Consider the following 23,107-nt stretch of genomic DNA (forward strand, 5'->3'; position numbering starts at 1 on the left):
GGAAAGCTAAGGAGGAAGGACAAAGTTCAGTGGGAAAACAGTAAACCCAAAAGGATGTCACACACAAAGAGGGCCAAGAAGTGAAGTGATTACAAATCTGTCAGATGCTAATTTGAAATGATGCATCTTGTAACATTTTCTTAATTGTTTAAAATCATTAAAGTTCACAATTAATCACTAAGTAAAAAAATGACAAATGGCCATATATGATTATTTCTTAAAATTATGAATAGTGTAAAACTTTTTAAAACTGAAAATGTGGGAGAAAGTTTCAACAGTGTTTCAGCCCTCTCCTGGTATTAGAGCAGTGACATTTAATTTTTAAATTTCCGTATTCTGAATTAGCTAGCTACGGCTTTGGGAAGATAAGTCACTCTTTTACTCTCTCTCTTTCTCTCTCTTGCTCACTCTCTCTCTCTCTCTTTCTCTCACATGTGCACATGTCTCTCCCTCTCGTCATAAACTTGGACTAAAGAGCCAGCCCAAGTCTAAGTCCCTTCTTCTTTTCCTCACTCCCTTCCTGACGACATTTTCGGAAGCACACACTCATCTGAAGTCGTATCTAATTTTCTGCAATGAATATGTCAATAAACTTGCCTGCCAACTATGGTACAAGTACGAATTGTGCTTCTATACCTACCATTTCTAATTACTGTTGATATTCACCTACATCTATTGTCTGATTTTTAGGTTTCACATTTGCACAGCACATGTTACCTTCACATGTATAAATAATCATACCCGTATGTATCTAAATATTCAAGAATACACCAGAGAATACTATGGTTTGAGAGGCTGGAGACTAGCCATAGAATTATGGTGATTAGTTGTGGATTTCTGTACCATTTATGTCTCAGACATGGGTGTCTTTGTCCTTTCCTTCCTCTCTGCCTTATTCTTTCCCTACTACTTTCTCTTTCTCCCTGATATCAACCTGGCCAAGCCTGAGTACTCTTGGTATTAGGAACTGTCTTTACTGCACTTTGGTTTTGCAAGGAGAGAAATTTTTGTTTTATATATAAAAGAACATAAAGTTTTACATTCAATTATCACAGCATAAAAATAGACTGTTTTGTTGAAAAAGTAATGAATTGATAGCATAGTTCTGATTAATAGAGTTTAATTAACTATTGAATAAGCCTTGTTGAAAATATGTGTTTCAACATATATTTATTGAGTTTCTATTATGTGCCAGGCACTGTGCTTGGCACTGGAGATACATTAATAAATAATCAATAAATAACACGAATCCTCCACCTGGAGTGTGAAGTCTAACAAAAAATATAATCAATCATTCTTAAATTTGGCCTACTAAGTCCATATTTATGATCATTATTTTAAAATATGCATTTAATTAATAAACAAGTATTCACAGCTAAATAATCCCCAAGAAGAACTTTCACAGGGAGGCACTTTTGAGTACTAAAAGGGATAATACTGTTGTAATGAAGGTTGTAAAATCCAATATGCCAAGATTTGTAACATGGAAATGTGCTCCAGACTGAAACTTGGCATATATGAAGGAATTTTGTACAGTTATTTATATATGCATGATTTAAATGTCTTGGGACTATAGCATATCTGATTCAAGGAATCTGGTTTCTTTCAAATTCAATCTTGGTGAAAGATTTTTTTAAATTAAATAAGTTAATACTTTGTATACGTGTATATATGTATACACACATAAATGTATGTGAATAAACACATTTTATGTATGTGTACTTCCTCCACAGACTTCCCAGTTTTTAAGGCTAAAATGAGATGACAAGGGGGATATTAAAATTCACACATTTTCTTTATGTAAATGTCTATAAGCATATGGAATCAACTACTTAGGAAAGCAGCTGAAATAGTAAGTTTAGATGAGTTTCAGTAGGGTATAGCTATCCTTCTGGAGAAAGGCTAGAGCTCTGTGGTTTGAGAAACTTTAGAAGTGAAATTGAAATCAACCCAAAGGCCATAAGAGCATTAGCCTGGTTGTTTCTTTCCTAGCTTGCATGTGTGTCTGTGTGTCTGTGTGTTTTGTGTCTTATGTAAATGAATCAAGGTTCAGCAAGAAGACCACTCCTTCCTTCTTTGCTTACCCCAGTGTGCCTCATTAGGGATAGAGTGTCACAGAAGTGCTTAGTTTAAGAATGTATGAGTTTCACAAAAGCCCACGTTATTAAAAATATGCTTAGGAAGGCTCTTGTTTCTGAGAACTGAAATTGCTTCCTCGACAGGACTGCAAAATGGTTTTTCTGCAAATGATATTCCTATAGAGCATCTCTCCATGGGGACCCTCCTTCAGTAACTTCCTTTGGCATAAGGGGACCCAGGAGGTTGAATCATCTGAGGGCAATGCTGCCTTTAGTGCATCTCCCAAAAAGCATAAATATTTTCATCGTTAGCTTTCCTGAATCTAACAAAATGCAGGAGGCCCCAGTGAGGCTCAGCATGGCAATACTTCCCCAGGGTATTGAGGTGCTTAAGAAAGTTTGGGGGCTTTCACAGAACAGCCTGATGATTAGCTAAAGAGCCAATCCAAGTCTATCATCTTTTCTTTGCAGATATACCATCTAACATTTCTTTCTTCTATCTTAGCACAAAAAGTTCATACAGAGGGAGGAAATAACGTTCTTGCAAGAATCTACCTGTTGTAGAGAAGATGATATGGGGCAACAATGAGCAGGCGAGCAAAAGACCAAGAGCATTGGAGCCACCCAGATTGGGTTCAAATCCCAACTTACTTAGTTCTTGTGGTAGTTATTAGCACAGCTCCAAAAATATTTCTAGCTTTCTGCATTTCAGGCACATGATAGGGCTGCATTTCCCCCATCTACTTTGAAGTTAGTTGTGGCCATGCAATTAGTTCTTGCCAAAAAAAATTCTGAGTGGAACTGACATGTGTTTCTTCCAGGTAGAAGGCTTAATGGCCAGAGTGAGACGTGCCAGAGCTCCCGTTTCTCTCTACCATAGTAAGGGAATATTTAAGACGGTGGCTGCTCCATTAGCCTAAGTCTTAGAGTGAGGACAATGCCAAGCAGAGCCAATAGCCAACATGTGATGGACATGTAGTATGCATGAGAAATAAATCTTTGCAGCTTTAAGCCTCTGAGATTTGGGGCATATTTGTTATCTTGGCATACCCTAGCCTAGCCTGACTAAGGGACAAGTTCTGTGCCTTTTAGGCTAGCCTCCTAACCTCTTTATGTTTTTGGCTCAGGGTCTATGAATTAAGGAAAATAATCAAGATCCGTGTGAGCATTAAATAAGATAATGTGAATGGGGCACTGATACAATCAAATTTATTAGTAAAATCTTACTATTTGATAAGTTTCTTTCTCCCTCTATCCTACCCCCATCTCAATACCAGAAAAACATACTCACATATACATACACATAAACACACTTCTCTTTTTATCAAATGTTGAAGAAGATAACATCTGTTTTTGTTCCCTTTTCTGGATTTCTTCTCTCTACCCACTCTCTTCCCTTCCCAATGCCTTTCTATTTTAGCTAGATATTAAAATTGATATTTAATTCAATATCATTCTCCTGCGCCTTCCCCACAGAATATCTGCATTCAGTAGAGTGCATTCTTCTTTACCCCAAAGAAATGAATCTTAAGAATGGGATTAAAGGCCGTATGGTCAGTTGGTAATGCAGCTAGCTGGGTTGGAGAATTCCCTAATACTCCAAATTGATATCCCTAGGACAACCACAAATGTGCTTCTTTCCAAAGTTAGACAATGTTATGAGATACGGACATAAAGGAAGTTAATGAGTTTAATGTGAAAGCACTACGGGAAAACTTTTCCCTTGGGCCTTACCATCTATTCTGAACAGGTACCAGGACTTCTTTTGAAATAACTGAAACGTTACCTAGGTACCTTTTAGCCCCACATTCCTGCTTTAGGAATACATTCAAGAAGTTCTAATAAACTATAAAAACTAGAACGATGACAAAAGACAAATTATTTAGACCAAATAGCATATGTACCTTATACATTTCCTTGTGGTTATAATTATGATAACCAATGCCTTCCTGATGTAATTACATGGAACACTGAGCCTATCATTTATCTTTTTTATATTAATACCTCTTTGTCAATGATAATACTTGGTTTTCATCTTTAAATTTTGATACTCTTTTTTTAAACAAAATAAATAACCCCATTCATACCACAGCTGTCTGTAAAGTTTAATCATACATCATATAATTTTTTGCCAGCCTCAAACCAGATTGGCCCCAATATGAATATAACCACTAAAGATAAGTAATTTAAAAACAGGACATGCTAAAAAGTAGGTGAGGGTCATTGCTATGAAGTCACTGACCTGAAACATATACATAGTTTTGAGTAGTTCAGGAGCCAAAGATGGCAGTGATCCAAAAACCTTTTCTTATTAGAAATTTAAATGTTCCTCTACTTTCTTTTCTAGAAACTAGAAAGAAATCTACAAATATCTGGGGCTAGAGCAAAAGCTATCAGCTTAACAAAAGAGGGAATACTACGCATTCCCATCTAATTAAGTAAAAGTCATTTTTCAAAAAATTAAAGGCTGAAATTTTTTGCAACTTAATCCAAAATTTTATTAGCAAACTCTAATTATTATCCTGATTGGAAGTAATAAAATCTCCCAAACAGGTCAACTAATTTAAGTGCTATCTGTAATCATTTGGATTTTAACATGATGGTTATTACTTATTACCCTGAAACCAAGCAGCACAATGAGATATTGATTACTTTTAACCTTTAGATCCAAGGATTCAAGAAAGGTCAGAGGAGGGGAATACTCTACCTCTCTTGGCTGGCAAACGGATAGCCTTCAGGAGAATTCAAATGATTCCCGTTGGCCAAGTACATCCAAGATTAGTTTATTCTCTAGGCTAACAAGAAATGATGATACTTTAAAAAATAACACTCAGCACATATTTAGTGAGCATTACATTTACATAACCAATGGCCTCAGATGTGCTTCACATCACAGCAAGTCTCAGACTGTTAACCCTTTACCAAGTTTTGTTTGTGGAAGCCTCTTTGCTGAAATGAGATAGTAAATATAGGAGCATTTATTGGAATAAACTTATCTCATTGAACTCAGAGTTCGTAGTAGATTCCAAAAGGCTAAATACAATCATTGGCCACTGTTGGCCACTAGCGTTTCTTTTGGTTTTCTTTTTCCGTGACAGCGTTTAGAAATATTTTTCACATTTGTGCTGCTAAAAGCATGAGTTCTAGGTAGGGTCCAGCAGAATTACAGGCAAGAGAAACATAACTGTTATGTGTTAGATTAATTTGCAGAACACTTGGCATTATTATTGCCAAGTCGTCAAATTGTTCCAAGTTGTTCCGGAAGGTTGTTATTAATAGTATGTTTTCTGAGGAAAGTTCTGTCTACTTTTGGAACTGCATTTCTGTTGCCAAGGAAACTCCTTTAAGCACAGTTTTCTAGGAGCACACTGCTGCTTTTGTTTGCCAGTGTCCTATTCATATCATCTAAGTAAGCGTTTTACGTGCTCCAGCCTTCAGTCCCAAATGTTGAAGTTTTAGCCCATTTAAGTTGCTTTTTCAAACATAGCTAATGCCTGCTATGATTTCCCTCTCTCCCTTTCTCTCCCCTCACTCTCCACTCTCCATCCAAGCCCCCCTCTCCCCGCCTTCTTCTCACTCTGCCTCCAACATGCCCAACTCTTACTATTCAAGTTTTATTTTTTTAAACAGTTGCATTAGGGCAGATAGTTTTCACAAGTTTTTGATAAATTAACTTCAATTTGAATAATAATTCCATAGGTTGTAGCATTAGTCCTTCAAGTGTTAATTATCTTTTCACTCTAAAATTAATGTACTCATTTCCTACTGACTCCTCTACCCCATTTATTGAAGTGCTGAGGAAAACATGTCATTGAGTCCTGAGCCAGCCCTGTTGTTGTGATTAAGCGTGGTCACATGGCCCATCTCTGCCAAAAGGAGGGCCCTGAGAAAAGGTGACAAAGACAGTGATTTCCTGTCAGCAAAGAGTACGACAGGGCTGTCTAGAAGTGATGCAAATGAGGGGAACTTTCCCCACGGCTTGTTTGATCCACTCTAGGCCAGAGCCAGCCAGGCCAGGGAGAGAGGGAGCAGCACAATGCCTCAGAGGCCAGCCCAGAGAGCCAACGCACCTTCCGGACAGTAGCTCACCCGCTAGAGACAAAAACTGCTGGCGGGGCTTCCCTTCCTTGCCCCTCCACACACACAGCCAACTATTTCTTGGCATCCTATTCTCTTAACATCTTTTTTTTTTTTTCTTTTTAAAGAAGTGATTCAAATAGGAATTACAGGCTCCAGCATGAACAGTGTTTCAAACATTGTTGAGAAACCACATTCATCTACTTTTTCTTCCCCTAAACATTTTCAGGATAAGTTTTGCCCTCTCTCAAAAAAAGAAAAAAAAAGGAAAAAAAATATATTCAAGTATTCATAGCAAAGACTGATTCATTAAAGCTCAAATTAATATGACAGTTAATCTAAGGACTTTTCAAACTTTAATAAAAATGAAACAACAAATTCATTTCTAGATAAGCAGTGGAGACAGTCTAGATCTTTCCATTCTGATCACTTTTTAAATGACTAGATAATGTTATTTGAAATATTATAATGAATTTAAGCATATTCTTCTTATCTTAATGGAGTTTTAATCTAACATACAATTAATCTACCAGGAAAAGAGGTAAAAAATTACCATTAAATTCTTGTGCCTGATATATCTAGTACATTTTTACCTTGACTGCTTCAATAACTGTAATTTGTTTCATTTTGAACATCAGGGTAGAGATGTAACACTCAACACTGAAATTCCAATATAAGGCCTAATTAACAGAATTTAATTTTTTGACACGTCCTTCTATTCTGTACACCACCATGTGAATTTTTTTTAAAAAAGTTAATGAATTTTCTTCTATTTCAAGTTTAGCTACTGTGACCTGGACCATGAACCAACCTAACATTACACTTTTAGGGGCTCAAGTTTAGTCATAAGAATATCAAATCACATCTGAAATTAGTTAGATCAATTTGGTCCAGAACAAAATAAAAGAGAGCTATTCCAGAAAGCTGAAATGTGTGAATTTATAAAATACAGGAATAGTGTGATTAATCTGTTTTCTGAGATTAGTTCATATCTATGACAACATCATTTTGATATCAATAGTTATAAAATAGCAAGTCAACTATGTTCCATATTTCTTCTTGTACTCTATATTTCCTATTCCTCAGAATTTCTAATTCTATTCCACACATATTTATATTTAATAATTATTATGGTTAGAAATTTATTTACCATACCATTCTAAGCCCTTGTATTTAAAAAAATCCTAAAAGAAAATGTTTTCACATCTAAGTATCAAAACAAAATTTCTTCAAAGGAAGTATTATCTCTTTTTCTTATAGAAAGTATACATTTTGCAATTGGACACATTTCCCTTTTTGCTTTCACTACCAGGAAACTCAAAATATAACATTGGGATCATGTTTTAGTAACTGTGTAGGGCTTTGCAGTTTATATACAGGCATATTAACTCTTCTTACAGATGCAACTTCTAGTCTATGTATATTTTCTCCAGTCTGATTTGTATTTATGTTTTTAAAATATTTATATTATTTTCATGTTGATTCTTATAAATAACCCCAAATTCATAGCAGGGTAAAAATGTAATTGATCTGTTTAGTAGCCATTGTATTATATAAATGAATGGTCCTTTTCCTTTTACACAGAGGACATGTTTGGACTTGTATGAATGAAGCCATATGAGTAACTAACCTTCAAATTTAAGTACAAAATCTTTAGTATAAATTCTCTGAAAGTACAAAGATCTCAGTTGAATTGGATACTTATTTAGTAGTATTTTTAAGCTGGAAGAGTTATTTTTAACACTTTATAAATCATGTACAAATCATGTTGCTTAACAACGGGGTATGTTCTGAGAAATGTATATCCCTGCTATAATCTCTCCCTTTCTCCCCACCTCACTTTCTGGTCTCCATCCAAGCAGTGTTTCATGATTTTGTCACTGTGTGAACATCCTAGAGTTTACTTAGATAAACCTAGATGATAGAGTAGATGGTAGAGACTATTACACATCTTGGCTATTCGGTAGAGCCTATTGCTCCTAGGCTACAAACCCGTACAGCATGTTACTATACTGAATACTGTAGGCAACTGTAACACAATGGTAAGTATTTGTGTACATAAATATAGAAAAGGTATAGTAAAAATATAGTATTATAATCTTATGGGATAACCATTGCATATGTAGTCCATCAAAGGCCAAAAATCTTGTTATGCGGCCCATGACTATAATCTAATATTTTATTGATGAGGAGCAGGTAAGCTATCATTCAAGGAACAAATATATAAGTGGGGTGTTTCAGTGAGCTTCATACTATCTGAAAACTCTTGTTTAATTATAACAATAATCACCAGGTTGCAACTTCTGAATTTGGCCCTTGAAATTAACCCTTGGAGTCTGGAATTCCAGACCAACTTCGGATCACTAGATCTGTCATCTGTGCTCTGTTGGTAGCAGTGAACTGGCAGTCCTTTGTGCACAGGTAAGGAGCCTCTGATAGGGCACACCCTCACCATACTACAATGTCAGCTGTACCTGCTGGGGAGGACAGTGCAGCAGCAACAGCAGCAGTCTGAGCTATAACTCTCTAATCGTTGAAATGCTTCTAGGTCACTCAGTCTATAACACTTAGAGAATGGGGGAGGAGGTGTCATGAGCTTCCCCAAGCCCAAGAATAATGCCACCTTTGATCTGTAGAAATGAAAAAATGGAGCTTTTCCTTCACAAGTGGGTTTTAAATATTTCTCCATTAATAGTTAATGCACATGCAGACCAGCAGAGTGACAGCTCCCTGTGATTATGAATTCTGGTGTCGTAACTCTAGTCCAAATAGGAGCTGAACTTTCAAAATCATAGTGGTTACTTTTGACAAATTAAATTGTCCTACTTAGGAAGATAGGAGGAATGACGAGAAAGAAAGTGAGAGAGTGGGTGCAAATTCTCCTTCGAGGTAATTCTCAGGTTGAGGAAGAAAAAATGAGAAAAGACTACATTTGTGTTTTCTAGGCTGACGATATTGCCAATGTTCATTAGAAAATAGATATAGAAGGCTCCTATTCAGAGGTAGAGCAAGACAGATAAGGGGGAAGGGAAGTCATTGGCAGTATAACTCACTGTCTCAAAACGAAGAAAGTATATTTAAGGGAATGGTTAGTTTTTAATAGGAATTAGGTTGCTCTTGAGACTGCAGTTTAAAATTAACTCAAAAAATGATCTTAAATTTCTAACAATATAAAAATAACAAGAAATAGTTCAAATAGAAAGTCCACTTTATAGCCCATTGCAGTATTAAGGTTTCTGAATGATGTCAAGTTGTACTAATGTAGTCTTTGCCCATTAAATCCAATTATTTGTCTTTATAAATTCCTTGTGTATTTTGCTGGCTTTGGATTAGCCTAAATATCACAACAGATGCTGTACTCAGGATATCTGCTGAGTGGATAGTCTAGGGTTTCTGTATTTCATACAGTCTGTAGTTTCATGTTTAGGAGGTAAGGCTAGCTGATTTTCTAGTGCAAATCAGGATATAAAAATATATAGGTAAAGTCAGGAAGGTAATGCCTAATGTTGAAAAAGCTAAATAAGCTTCACTCTCACTGACTAGCATCTTACTAGATTTTATCTAACCTGACATTTCTAAACACATACCTTGGGGATCAACCTAGGACTTCATAAGTGCATGAGTCAGGGTTTGGGCATAAATACTCCAGGAAAGGGGTTGAGTGATGAAATACAGAGAGACACCCAGGGAGAGAAGAACAAAGGTTTTAAATGCTCTAATAGAAGGAATAAAGATTCAGTCCTGCTCTACAGTTTCCTAGGATTTTTGCCATCACTCAGCTGAAGATCTCCCTTAAAAGTTTCACCTCATCCTTTTCGTTAATACTAGGGATGATGAGCTTCATTTTCATCCTTGATTTTTAAACTCACAACTGTTGGTTCAGTATATAAGGTGTCTGTTCAAAAACGTTTACAGTACAAGTTTAAGGCATTTTCCTTGTTATATAAGTATTTTAAGAAACAAAGATGGTATAGATATGTTGAGATGGACTGGGAAATGCTGTAAAATGGGATGGGCAGTCTCATTGAGTTGTCACAATGAGTGGGGAACATGAAGAGTAAATGTTCTGTAGTGTAAAAGACAGGCCCACAAACTAAAAAAAAAATTGTTTTGCCCTAAATGTCAACGGTGCCCTTAATAAAAAAGGTTAATAAAGCACTGGTATCTTTTGGGGTCAACAAATACAAAGATTAGAGATAAATAAGGTAGTCTCAAATTGCATTTAAAACCTGGCAAGGCCTGGGCACCAATTGAAAAGCTTTACTCCTTCAGGGGTCTCTATGATCAACAGACCATAAATACCCCTTTCTCAAGGCATCAGTTTAGTTGATTCCTGGAAAAGCAGATTAGAACAGAGGAATAGGATATTGAAAATGTTGACTTAACCTGGAAATCCCTGAGGATTCTTGGGAAGACATGAGATTAATTCTTCTCATCAGTTTTTCTAATTTAGGAGCTACCTGAAGTTCTACATGACTCCTCAGTCAGTATCCTCAGGGTTATTCTGGAGGCTTCCAAGCCTCTGGAATAATTTGGGAGTGCACATAAAGAAAGACCCTACAGACTAGCAGCATTTTCTACTGGTTTCTAACTCAATCTTTAATTTTGCTTATAAGCCAAATGCAAAGTTAGTGCTGGTCTAATGAGCAGAGCTATGTTAAGCACCTAAAAGCAGAAGAATGGTGACAGGACGTGAGTCACAAATGAAAAATCACAGTACAGAAAATGTTTGGAAAAATACTATAACCCAGAAGTTCTGAGTGGGTGGAATAATGGCCTTCAATATGCCAGAATGGGAATTTTCAGGCAAAGCACTTATAAGGAAACTGCAAGAAAAAAGAAGACTGCATTTTTGTTCAATGATTTCCTATTAATTGTGATGTAAATTATATGAATGTGATTTTGACAAAGAATAGCACTGTTTCTGAAAAAATAGTGGCTTATGTGCAAAATAAAAAATGCATCAAGAAGAAAAGAAATATTATTTGGCATCATGAGTGCAATAAAGTCCGAGATAATGGCTTATGGTTAGGTAACCTTTTATATTTTTCCCATTTGGCTCAATTTTTAATACTTAAGTCTTAGGGATAAAATATTTTTCTATCACTAAATTAATAGAGATTTATATGCATGTTTTCATATGTAATTCCTGATCCTGATGTGAAATGTGAAGTCATCTAGTTTTTGTTAAATTAGGTTGAGACTGTTACTGTAACAATATGTTATGCCAGAAGATATATTAGATAGCTGTGTTGTTAATGTGGACAGCTATCCATACAGGAAACAGATAACAGTCAACAAACTCAGTTAAGGTTGGACTGCATTCTTTAGAGAATAAAATGTCCCCATTTGCTGGGTCCCTGGGGAGCTTATATCTTCTCTTAACTGAGATGATTCCTAGGGGACACTAATTAAAGTCAACCAGACCCTTGAAAACTACAAATATCTCTCTTTAGAGGAGGTAAATGTTAAAATCATTTATTAAAGAACAGTAATTTAAAATGATAACATTGAAGAAGAAAGAAGGCAACTTTTATTTGACCTTGAATGTACTTCTTATTCTATAAGAAATTTTTAAAAACTAGAAGGTAGTTGTTTCTTGTCATTATACTGTTGCTGATTCTGTGGTTATTAATTTTATTTTTTATGATTCACAATCTGCTCTTTGAAATATGCCATATGCTCAAAGCAATTCAAGGATGACAACTGTCAGAATTACTCCAATAAAAATTGCCTAAATGAGGAAGATTTACTGCAGTCTGATATTTCAGTGGAAAGTCCCTCTTCCCTCCCCCTGACAGCTTTTTCAGGCACTGTGAATCCTGCAACCATTTTTTTTTTTTTTAGGCAAAATCACATGATTGCTTTATAAGAACTGCTAAGACTATTTAAGTAGAATTGGTAAAATACAGTAGGTTAAGGGTGAATTAGCAGACATGGAAAACAATATAGATAGTTATTAGATGGATTGCCTACAATCAATACATGAGTTTCCAGCCAGTTTTCTTAAATCACATGGAAATGTATTGACTTAATATGACAACGTCTGCTCTATGTATCACTAATAAACATTAAATTGGATGAGCCCTGTACTTTGGCAGCAGCAAGCCAAACCAAAGGCAAATTTCTTTTTTCCCTGGGAAGATCTGAGGGGTAGATAGAAACCACCTGAGTGCTCCAATCGTACCACGTTTTGTTAAACGTTACTAGTCCATTTATCCTTCATTTTGTTTCAGTCTATTTATGAATGCAGTTTCATTTATTGCTATTCATCTTGAAGATAAATCTTTGTCCTTCTATAGAATTACAGCAAATAGAATGTGATAAAGGGAACTTTCTTGCAATTATGATGTCGGTGCAGCCTGTCAGCACACAAGGGATGGAAATGAGTTTGGGGACAGGGAAGGGAATTCTAATAGACACCATGATACATACAATGAACGAAAAGATATCCTGAGAGAGAGAGAGAGACTTGTCAGGCTAATCAGATCTTCCACAGCAAGGTAAAGGCAGGAAGGGTAGCTCTAACCTTGTAAAGATGCTGCTGCTGCTCCTCTGACATCATCAGGTCGTGGCTGTCCATCACAAGGGACTCCATGTCAATCAGCCAATCCCAGAGCTCCTGATATTCTGAATCAAAGTCCAGAAGCCTGAAGATAAGGCACAAAATGTAGTATGCATAAATGCAGCGTAGTTGTTAAAATCTTATATTAGAATAATATATTCTTGAAAACCCATGATGTTTCCAGTGATATCTACAAAAAGAGAAGAGAAAATTTCTATGTTGTTACACAGTGGGCAAAACAGAAACTCAAACCTGTGACACAGCCACCTCTTAGATTGTGAAAACGTTAATATGCAATTCCAATGCCCATACCTGAGACACGTTGTGGCTATTTCCATTTGCTAACCCTTTCTGAGGATTTGCAGCACTTGAACAAAAAGATCACCACTGCGTCCTTTAAAAAGAGCACTGCCATTTAATAGACTGAGAAATAGAGAGCCAGTGACTTGTAGAAGGTTACATGGTCCCGAATTTTGGGTAAGAACAGCACTCTCAAAATTTGAACCCCTTTTCCCTCTACTAGATATTCTACAGACAGATATTACATCCTAATAGATTTATGATTAAGAATAACAATTTAACTAATTTCTGTCACTATCAGATCCAAATATATTGATATATACTATCAGATCCAAAATACTGTTTTCACTGGGACATCACTCAATCATTTATCTGTCCCTCTGCTGTCTATCTGCCTATCTCTGCAAACATATATCCTACATTTATTGTTATGGATGAGTAGTCAGCATTTCAGCTTAACACTCAGAGATAGGCTTGAGTGACTCTGGTAAGCCAGTGAGAACCAGTGGCAGATCCAGTATTAGACAGGTGTTCCCCACAGACATGTAGGAAACAAAGGTAAGGACAGGAAGTCAAAACAATGAATCTTTGAATAGCCAGCAATCATTAAAATTCAAAGGAGGATCACTATGGTTTTCAACAAAATAAATCATTAGAATAAGGAGCTTAAAAGGATTAATGTGATTCTCTATTGAAAGCCTGGTGAATAAGTAAAGCCCAGATTCTTCTAAAACACTGTGATCTGAAAATGAAAGTACAGAATGAAAAACTATGACTTTGTCCTTTACCCCTCAAAATCACCCCACTAAAAGAAATCCTACAGTCTTGTGAAATTGTAACTGAGCAAAACCCTATCAGTACTAATGAGGCAGCAGCCTCAGGTATGAATCTGAATTTTTCAATTGAGTATTTTATTACTACCTGTTCTTGTCTCTGTACATTAAATGACTGCTTTCCATGAAAATGAAAATCCACTTTTAATAATTTATAATTTAATCTTAATAGATCTGTCAAAAAATTTAAGGTGTGCCTGGTGATGGGGTGGGGGGGAATAGATCTAGGATTGCCTATTTTATTTTAATTACTTTATCATAACTATAAAGATCCTTGATTAGAACTATAAGCACCCAAGGGCAAGCATCAACATTGGCTAACATGTGGAGTTTATTAATAAATGTTTACTGGATGCCAATGATGGTTATAGTTGAAGTAGTTAAAACCTTTAGTAAGGCTATGGTGGCCTAGAGCAGTGTTTCTGAAACTAAAATGCACATACAGTGCAACTGATCATCTTGTTATGAAGATATTGATTCAGCAACTGTTCTAGGGTGGGGCTTGAGATTCTTCATTTCTAACAAGTGTTGGCAACACTGCTGGTCCATGGACCACACTTTTTTTTTTGTTTTTTGAGACGGAGTCTCACTCTGTTATCCAGGCTGAAGTGCAGTGGCACAATCTCTGCCTACTGCAAGCTCCGCCTCCTGGGTTCACACCATTCTCCTGCCTCAGCCTCCTGAGTAGCTGGGACTACAGGCGCCCACCACCACGTTCGGCTAATTTTTTGTATTTTTGGTGGAGAAGGGGTTTCACCTTGTTAGCCAGGATGGTGTCGATCTCCTGACCTCATGATCCGCTCACCTCAGACTCCCAAAGTGCTGGGATTACAGGCATGAGCCACTGCGCCTGGCCCCATGGACCACACTTTCTGAGTAGCAAAGACCTCCAGCATATATGTGAAATCTGAACTAGTATCCCATTTCAAAAGACTAAAACAAAACAAAACCCGACCACTATAAAAGAGACAAATAAAAAATAAACCATCTGGTTTTCTTTATTGACTCTGTGACTAATAAGGAATAACTAATAAACATTTCCTTGAGAGGTATAACCATTTAGAAATACTTCCTGAATTACAGTCGCTATTTCTCTCTCCTTGCACCCTCCTATATTTTAATCATACAGACAGAAAAAGTGGAATGCCACCCACAAAATTAGAAGAGTATATGATTCAAGGGATTATTAAAGCAAAGGGGAAAGGAAGAGAAAGCTCACCCTTTCCACGTCAGAGGATTTGGAGAATAAAAAATAAGGCAGGAGGAGCAGGTGCTCAGATGTGTGTTCTCCTCTCTCCTGGCCTAAGACCTAGAAAGGAGGCATGTGAGACAGGTTGAGAAAAAAGCCCAAAGCATAAGGATGTCAACTTCATTTCCTGGTCAGAACTCTGTGAGGAAATTGCCTCATATATTGTCCCCACAATAACCTGGAGTGGGGATGTTGTAGACAGAGAGAGATCTTCAGTTAGAATTCTCTTTGCTCTGTTGTTCTCTCATTCTCCCAAGAAGAGACTCCAAGGTTCTTGAGAGGTCAGCTGGTGAACTTGACAGAGGCATTGCCATAACAACAAAGGCACAATGACGGCCTCTCCCCAACAAAAGGAGAGCCAGGTGGGCCTCTCAATCCAGACCACAGAGAGTTGGCAGGGTCAGTGAGGGCTGAGTTGAGGCTTAGTCAGCAAGAAATACCACCGGGCCCTGACCAAGCCAAGAGGTAACAACATAAGCTAGACCAGCTACAGCCCTCTGTGGGAGGAAGCCTCATAATATCCTTGACAAGACCCATTTCAATAAGCCCAGCCAGACTGTACCTAAGCACTGTGTTAAGCCAGGGGACTCCACTGCACCCCAGAATTACAAGATCATGTAAATCCCTATATGCTCAGATGTCATCTTGGAGAAAAGAATGGAGACGAATAGAAAATCTGAAAAACAGAGCATTGATCCCAAGAGAGTATTTCCTAAAGAGAATGTTAATTTATTAGAGAGGCTATAATGTGTCTAAGAGCCTGAACTCTGATCTTAAAGCAAGTATTTTTCTTGCTTTTCTAGGAAAGTGTGAGTGTAGGGTGCCTCATAAAAATGATCAATTGGCAAGAGAAAAGAAAGAAGCTTGTTTCTTTTTCATACATGTGTACCACTGAAAAAGAAATTTTGATTATGACTAAGAAATTCAAGGGCAAGAGATGAATTTATTATCTTTGCATCCTCAGTGTCCAGCATAGTCCCTGGTGAATGATGATAAATGAATCTAGATAAAGAAAACAAAAACCTTCAGTGGGGCAAGAATGACTTCAGAAAAGCAGCATGTGTCAGCAGACATAACAGTATTTCATCGCCAAAGACCAATACCAATACAACCAGTGCAACATGAACAGGCTGCTTTACTCATTCTTTACGTGAGATTTTGTTTTTACTATATTAAAATGGTAAATTCACTTACTTAAAATGATTATATGTAGTAGATGTTAAATCAATGTTAATTACCTTCCCCTTCCTTTCACCTCCTCCTCTTTTTATAGTGAAAGATAAAGGTTTATGAACATGAAAATTATTAATGAATAGTTTTCAAATAAATTAAAAAATATATAAAATAATAAAATGTTCTGAAGCATGGGAATTTTTTCACTGGCTTTTTAGCATGCATTTATATCTATTGAACTGTTTCCTTCTATTATTCTCCTTATCATGGGCCTTGGAACAAAAGTCACTTAAGACTTTTTCTCAAACAGTCTACACTGGAGACCTGCAAGTAGCAAATGAACCTAATACAGATACTCACCCTTATCCAGTCTAGTTTGTTTTCATCCTAGCTGAGAATATTGAGACTTGATACTTGATTTGTTAGATACAGTAAATGCCTTGGTACCACATTTTGTTTCATTGGTACCCAATGAGCACCAATGTGCTAAACAACAAATTCTCACAAAGTCTCAAAACAGAAGACGAAAACTTTTTTCTTAAAAGTATTTGTGCCTGATTTCAGATTCTTGGCCATGTGTTAATCCACAAGTTGGAAAAGACCTGAGATTTTTCCACATTTAGTGAAATCAAACATATAACAGTGGCAAATCAAAGCCAGGCACAGTGGCTCACACCTGTAATCCCAGCACTTTGGGAGGCCCAGGCACATAGATCACCTGAGGTCAGGAGTTTGAGACTAGCCTGGCCAACATGGTGAAACCCCATCTCTATTAAAAATACAAAAATCAGCCAGGCATGGTGGCACATGCTTGTAGACCCAGCTACTTGGGAGGCTGAGGCAGGTGAATTGCTTGAACCCAGGAGGCAAAGGTTGCAGTGAGCTGAGGTCATGGCATTGTACTCCAGCCTGGGCGACACAGCAAGACTCTGTCTCAAAAAAAACAGTGGCAAATCAGAAATAAATTATTGAATTTCTTTGTAGGTGCTTTTGAAAGATTCTGAAATGACCACAATTTAATGTCCCCAGTATTATAGGAAACTTCTTAAGTAAGGAAAGAGTTCACTTTCTTACATTCATATTAGCTGCAAAGGTGTGTTTTTTGAGTGATTTTATAAAAGACAATGTGCTCCAGGAAAAGTTCCAGCTACTCTACAGGAAAACAGAGAAGATCATGAACAAATGAATTTATCAAGGGTAGGGGAGAACTAGTTAACAGTTCTATATTCCCTTGGAGAATATGCTGATTCTATCAGCTGAATTGAGAACCAGGATCTTCTCTTGAATTTCTCGTGACAACTGCTCTCATCTCTCTCTTTTGAAGGGAGAGAGGTGATTAAAATTGTGGTGAGTAGCTTATAATCTTATAGGAATACAAATATAAGAACTATGAGTCCCTTTTGGAGGGACTTTCCTCATAAAACTTTCTTTGTAATTATGCTTGGGTTTATGTCAATGCATTCACTCTCATTTGTGATCTCCTAGATGTTAAAAGGCCTGTTAGGATACCATTTTAATACTCTATGAATATGTTACATTTTCTATGAAAGTGTTATAAAGCAAACTCATATATACTCTATGAAAGTGTTATAAAGCCAACATTTAACCAAAATGTATTCTTTTTGATACTTCTTATTTAACTTGCCATACACTTGATCTTAAATGGGTTCACAATAAAGGAGTTGGACATTCTGATGTAGGTAGCTTAACCATGTTATGGGGAGAAAAAGTCTTCTAACCTGAAGTCAGTTTTTCTTAGACAAATATAGAATTATAAATGTATTTGTTTTATAGTTTAAGCATCTAAACAGACAAGGCTATAGAGAAATAGATGTGCGAAATTTTTCTTTAGTGTTTATTTTTAAGTTTGGGTTGAAGCACTATGGGTAATTGCTCTAAGTATTTCATAACATCTTACCCACCATTTTACTTTGCCTTATTTAAGGTTAAAAAAGATTCCAGGGCTTTTATAAATAAAAAAATACTAACAACCTTATTTAGTATCATTTTTCTGCAGAGTTGATGGTAATATATTACTTGTGAGGCCAGCATAGTTTAAGAAATAATCCTTCCTCTAAACCCTGATGGGAGTTATATTTGACTAGCTAAGTGTTTGAATACATAAATGCATTCAGCCTTTGGTATTTAAAGTGAGCATCATTAACTCAACATTTCAACTTAAACTTTGCTTAAACGATAAAGTTTCACCCAAGTGAAATCAATGGGAGGTGTGTGTGAATATATGAGGTTTCAACTGGGCTCACTAAGGAATTTTGATGAAAACAGACAACCAAATTAAGAAATCATCAAAATAGAGCAATTATTGGTTGAAAAAAAAATATAACACTAAAAGTCCTCACAGGTTTTCTACTTAAGGCTGAGTAATCGTGTGTGTGTGTGTGTGTGTGTATTTTGGGGCACTTAAGAATACATCTTTTGTATGCTTAATGTTAATTCACACTAGGACATCTAAAAACACCAGACTGGTTCCTGAAATACCACCTGTCTATATTGGGAGTTCTATTAAATGATCCAATTTTCCTAGCTTCTTTAGCATATTGATTCCTTCCCCAAATATTCACTAAGTGTTCGCTGTTCACATTATTTGCCTAGGAAAGTTTGCCTCTGGCTTTCAAAAAAGACACGTAAAGGAGTGGTAACAAAATCTTGCAAAAATATAGTTTAAGTATTTTACTGAAGTAAAATACTAATAATAGATCAGAATTTCCCATCATCCTCTACTCCATGTGTCATATAAGCACAGAAGGGAGATATAATAGTGGTGTCTGTTATATCTCCAACCATAATATCATCAAAGAATAAAATGTAGCTTTCCAGACATGGAATCTGATATGCACAGTTGCATGTACAATCCCTTTCCACTCTAAACATATTAAAGTGTGGACACTAATTTACTATTTTGAATGAAAATTCATGAGCGACTTCCTCATGAGAAAAGCAGCCTGCCTTTGCCATTAATAAATAAAAAGGAATATGGAGTTCTTTCTAGCAGTAATTTCCTCAGTTTTTATATATACCCACGTACATGTGAACAGGTCTAAGAAAAATAAAATCAAGCCTACAAACTTGTTAATAACTGGCCCCACTTTCTCGTGGACCATCTGTCCACCAACACCTATTATTGAAATAAAAAGCATAAAGCACCAAGATAATCCATTAAAAATTCTAACCAATGAGATAATCTATAACATTAGAAACATCAGTATAGATTTCTGGGTGTATTTAGAGGATTCTGTTACACTATCAGGAAGTCAAAGGCTCGTCCAAATTTTTAGATAATATGCTGGACTAAGTTCTAGCCAGGGAAACAGAAAACATTCTGAAGAATTTTTAAATCAGTAGTTGGAAGAACCAATGGAAAAATGTACTTCAAAAGACAAAGAGATGATTTTTTTAAAAGATAAACCATCCTATGTTATCATTTGTGTGTTAAGAGGGGAATGGATCCAAACCTAATGGCACACTGGTGTGAGTTGGGCAGTTCACCATTTCATAAAAGCATTACCCTATTCTAGGCCTCACTAGTTTTCCAAGATGTAATAGGCAATATATCAACAACCTGTAAATAATTGTCTGTTGTCCAATCCTAACAAAAGCCTGGTAGCACAATTAATATGAAAAGTTATCCTTTATTGAGGCTGACCCTACCCAGAGAGTGCTATGCTTGGACTACAAGATTTTAGTTACTTACAGAACTGTTCTTACTGAATTGTGCTTTGACATCACTTCTGCAGCCTACATCAAAAAACTGCTTTGGGGATTTGACTTCTCTTGCACGGGTGTAGTATCACAGACACCTGTCTCTGCCTTAAAGAACTACAGGAGAAATTCCTCTCAGGTCTCAACAGCATAAGAAGTTGTGCGTCATCTGATATAGATTTATTTTTAATCATAGGACACTATGAATTCTCTGATAGATAAAATTTCATTTTATTCTTTGGGTATGGATAGCTCATAGCCAAATCATAGTCCTTCTTGAGGACATACATAACATACACATTTGTTTATTTTCTTACTTTACTTTTTCCTAAATTATTTCAGTCTAATATTTATTCTATTTTACTGTCAATATTTTTGTAAGTTGACTCAGATCCTTTGTTGAAGGAGATAGGGAAATGAATAAAGGAATACATTTTAAAGAAAAGAGCTAACCTCAGTATACTAAAATGAAATAAATTAGATTTGTTTTAGGTGCCTTCTCATTGTCCGTGTCGGCAACTTTCTCCTTTTTTCAATAGGCCCCATCAACTCCCCAAAACAGTACAAAAATTGATCATTGTTATCATGAAAGACGTGTGTGTGTGGTGTGTGTGTATATATATACACACTATATTTTATATATATACTATATTATATATATACATATCTTCATATATATATGAAGTTGACTACACCGTTAACTTTGAAGTCATACTTCTCCGAAAATCATGCTTCTCCCTCTCTGGTTTGTCTTTTGTTGGCTCTTGGCATGGATGTCATCAAATTAGCGAAGTCTAGGTCTACAATCGATTTAACGTTATTTCACATTAAAGGGGTGTAATATCATGACCCAAGTGAATACATTTCTACTGGTAAGATTTTTTTGTTTGTTTTAGTCCAGAAAGACCTATTTAAATACTTACATAGTGGTCAGAATATCATTTATCCAGGAAGTAGCCAGGCACATTTTACTCCTTTTGACTGTAGCCTACCTTGTTACCTTACTATTTAACAGTTCCAGAGCACAAGGGAAGGAGCAAAAAGGGCCTGACTTGAACACTGATCTTCTATTAGACTGAGGTAAGGCAAGAGTCAAGGGAAGGAAGTAGAAATGCAGGATGGAAATAAGATTTCTTTGGGTTGTCTAGTGATTTAATCTATATGTGAGACTGTTATCAACATTGGCACACATAAGAATAGCACATCATTTTATGGCTGGTGTGCACCAAAAAGAAAACACTTTATGTAGCAGTGTTCTAAAAATACCCACCGTGCAGAAATTCAAAATGGTCACAGTGTGTGTGTTTGTAAGAGAGAGAGAGAAAAAAAAAAAAAGAGAAAGAGAGACAGAGAGTTAGTTAGTATGACAGAGCATGAATATTTTGGCAGGCTGCTCAACAGAAAACCAGAAAGATCACCCCATGGCAGGAAATCCAGGGTGATTATATCCCTTCTCATTTGGTTAAAGTCATTTGACATATCGTATTGCTTAATTAATTTAGATAAACAAATTTGGTCTTTAATCAAGTGATATTTTAAATCGTGATTCATTTGTTTTCACTTGTCAATATCACTTCTCTTTGGGGATGTTATATTTGTATATACTTTCACACCCATCTAGAGGCACTTCTTTTCCTAAAAGAAAATGAACTCCTCTTTCCTGCCAAACTTTTAGCCTATAATCCTATTTTAATTTAAAGTTCATTTTATTCAGCCTGTTGTGCTTGGGATTAACCTATATATACTGTTTCTATTTGGGAAGAAAATTTATACTAAACCCTTGCGTGATGAGGGGTGAACTATTCCTGTATTCTCAGATACAAGGCATAAACCTCAACTATATCTCTATCTGTAGACATTGCCCAATTTCATCCACAGCCAGAGGAAGTCAGGCATACAGCTGATGAGACTGGGGTATCTTCTGGAACTTCACCACGGGAGTGGAAATCCCTAAAAACTCTCTTGGAATCCTTCTAATTCCAGGAAGCAGAGTCAGAAATCACCTCCATGATCTTCTGCTTCAACAGCATCAAACTATTTGTAGTAAACTTCAACACATTCAGATACTCCCCCTACCTAGTTCCTGTCTTATGGCTGAAATCCTCTCCCTCCCTCTACATATCCCTCTTCTACTTTTTTTATTTATTTTAAAATTTTTATTTTTAATTTTTGTGGGTACATAGTACGTATATATATTTATGGAGTACATGAGCTATTATGGTACAGGAGTGCAATAAGTAATAATCACATCATGGAAAATTGGGCATCCATCCTCTCAATATTTAGCCTCTGTGTTACAAACAATCCAATTACACTCTTTTCTTTATTTTAAAATGTACAATAAAGTTATTATTGACTATAGCCCCCCTGTTGTGCTATCAAGTACTAGGTCTTATTCATTCTTTGTGTTTTATTTTAACCCATTAACCATCTACACCTCCCCAACTCTGATGCCCTACTACCCTTCCCAGTCTCTAGTAACTATCCTTCTCTGTCTCCATGATTTCAACTGTTCTGATTTTTAGATCCCAAAAGTAAAGTGAGACCATGCAATGTTTCACTTTTTGTGCCTGGCGAATTTCACTTAACATAATGACCTCCAGTTCCATCACGTTGTTGCAAATGACAGAAGTTCATTCTTTTTTATGGCTGAATAGTACTCTATCATGTATAAGTGCTATATTTTCTTTATACATTCATCTGTTGATGGACACTTAAGTTGCTTCCAAAGCTTGGCTATTGTGAACAGCGCTGCAACAAACATGAGAGTAAAGATATTTCTTTCATATACTGATTTTCTGTCTTTGGAGTATATGCCCAGCAGTGGGATTGCTGGATTGTATGGTAGCCCTATTTTTAGCTTTTTGAGGAACCTCCAAACTGTTCTCCATAGTGGTTGTACGAATGTAGATTCCCACCAAGTGTATGAGGGTTCCCTTTTCTTTACATCCTCGCCAGCATTTGTTATTGCCTGACTTGAATAAAAGCCATTTGAACTGCACAGACCTCTTTTTTTTTTTTTTTTTTTTTTTGAGACGGAGTCTCGCTCTGTCGCCCAGGCTGGAGTGCAATGGCATGGATATAGGCTCACTGCAAGCTCCGCCTCCAGGGT

The 23,107-nt window shown here is 36.4% G+C and overlaps 1 protein-coding gene across 3 annotated transcripts in view; it reads right to left on the minus strand.

Annotated features, from left to right (window-relative positions):
* AKAP6 (A-kinase anchoring protein 6) overlaps positions 1–23,107 on the minus strand; it is a 624,256-nt gene that overhangs the window by 125,153 nt on the left and 475,996 nt on the right. For all 3 annotated transcript variants that reach the window (XM_031001840.3, XM_031001839.3, XM_063697705.1), the window contains one exon: positions 12,685–12,805. In XM_031001840.3, the coding sequence (XP_030857700.3) occupies positions 12,685–12,805 (121 nt within the window). The remainder of the gene's footprint in view (positions 1–12,684; positions 12,806–23,107) is intronic.

Source organism: Gorilla gorilla, chromosome 15, assembly GCF_029281585.2.
Source record: "Gorilla gorilla gorilla isolate KB3781 chromosome 15, NHGRI_mGorGor1-v2.1_pri, whole genome shotgun sequence".
Taxonomy (NCBI): Eukaryota; Metazoa; Chordata; class Mammalia; order Primates; family Hominidae; genus Gorilla; species Gorilla gorilla.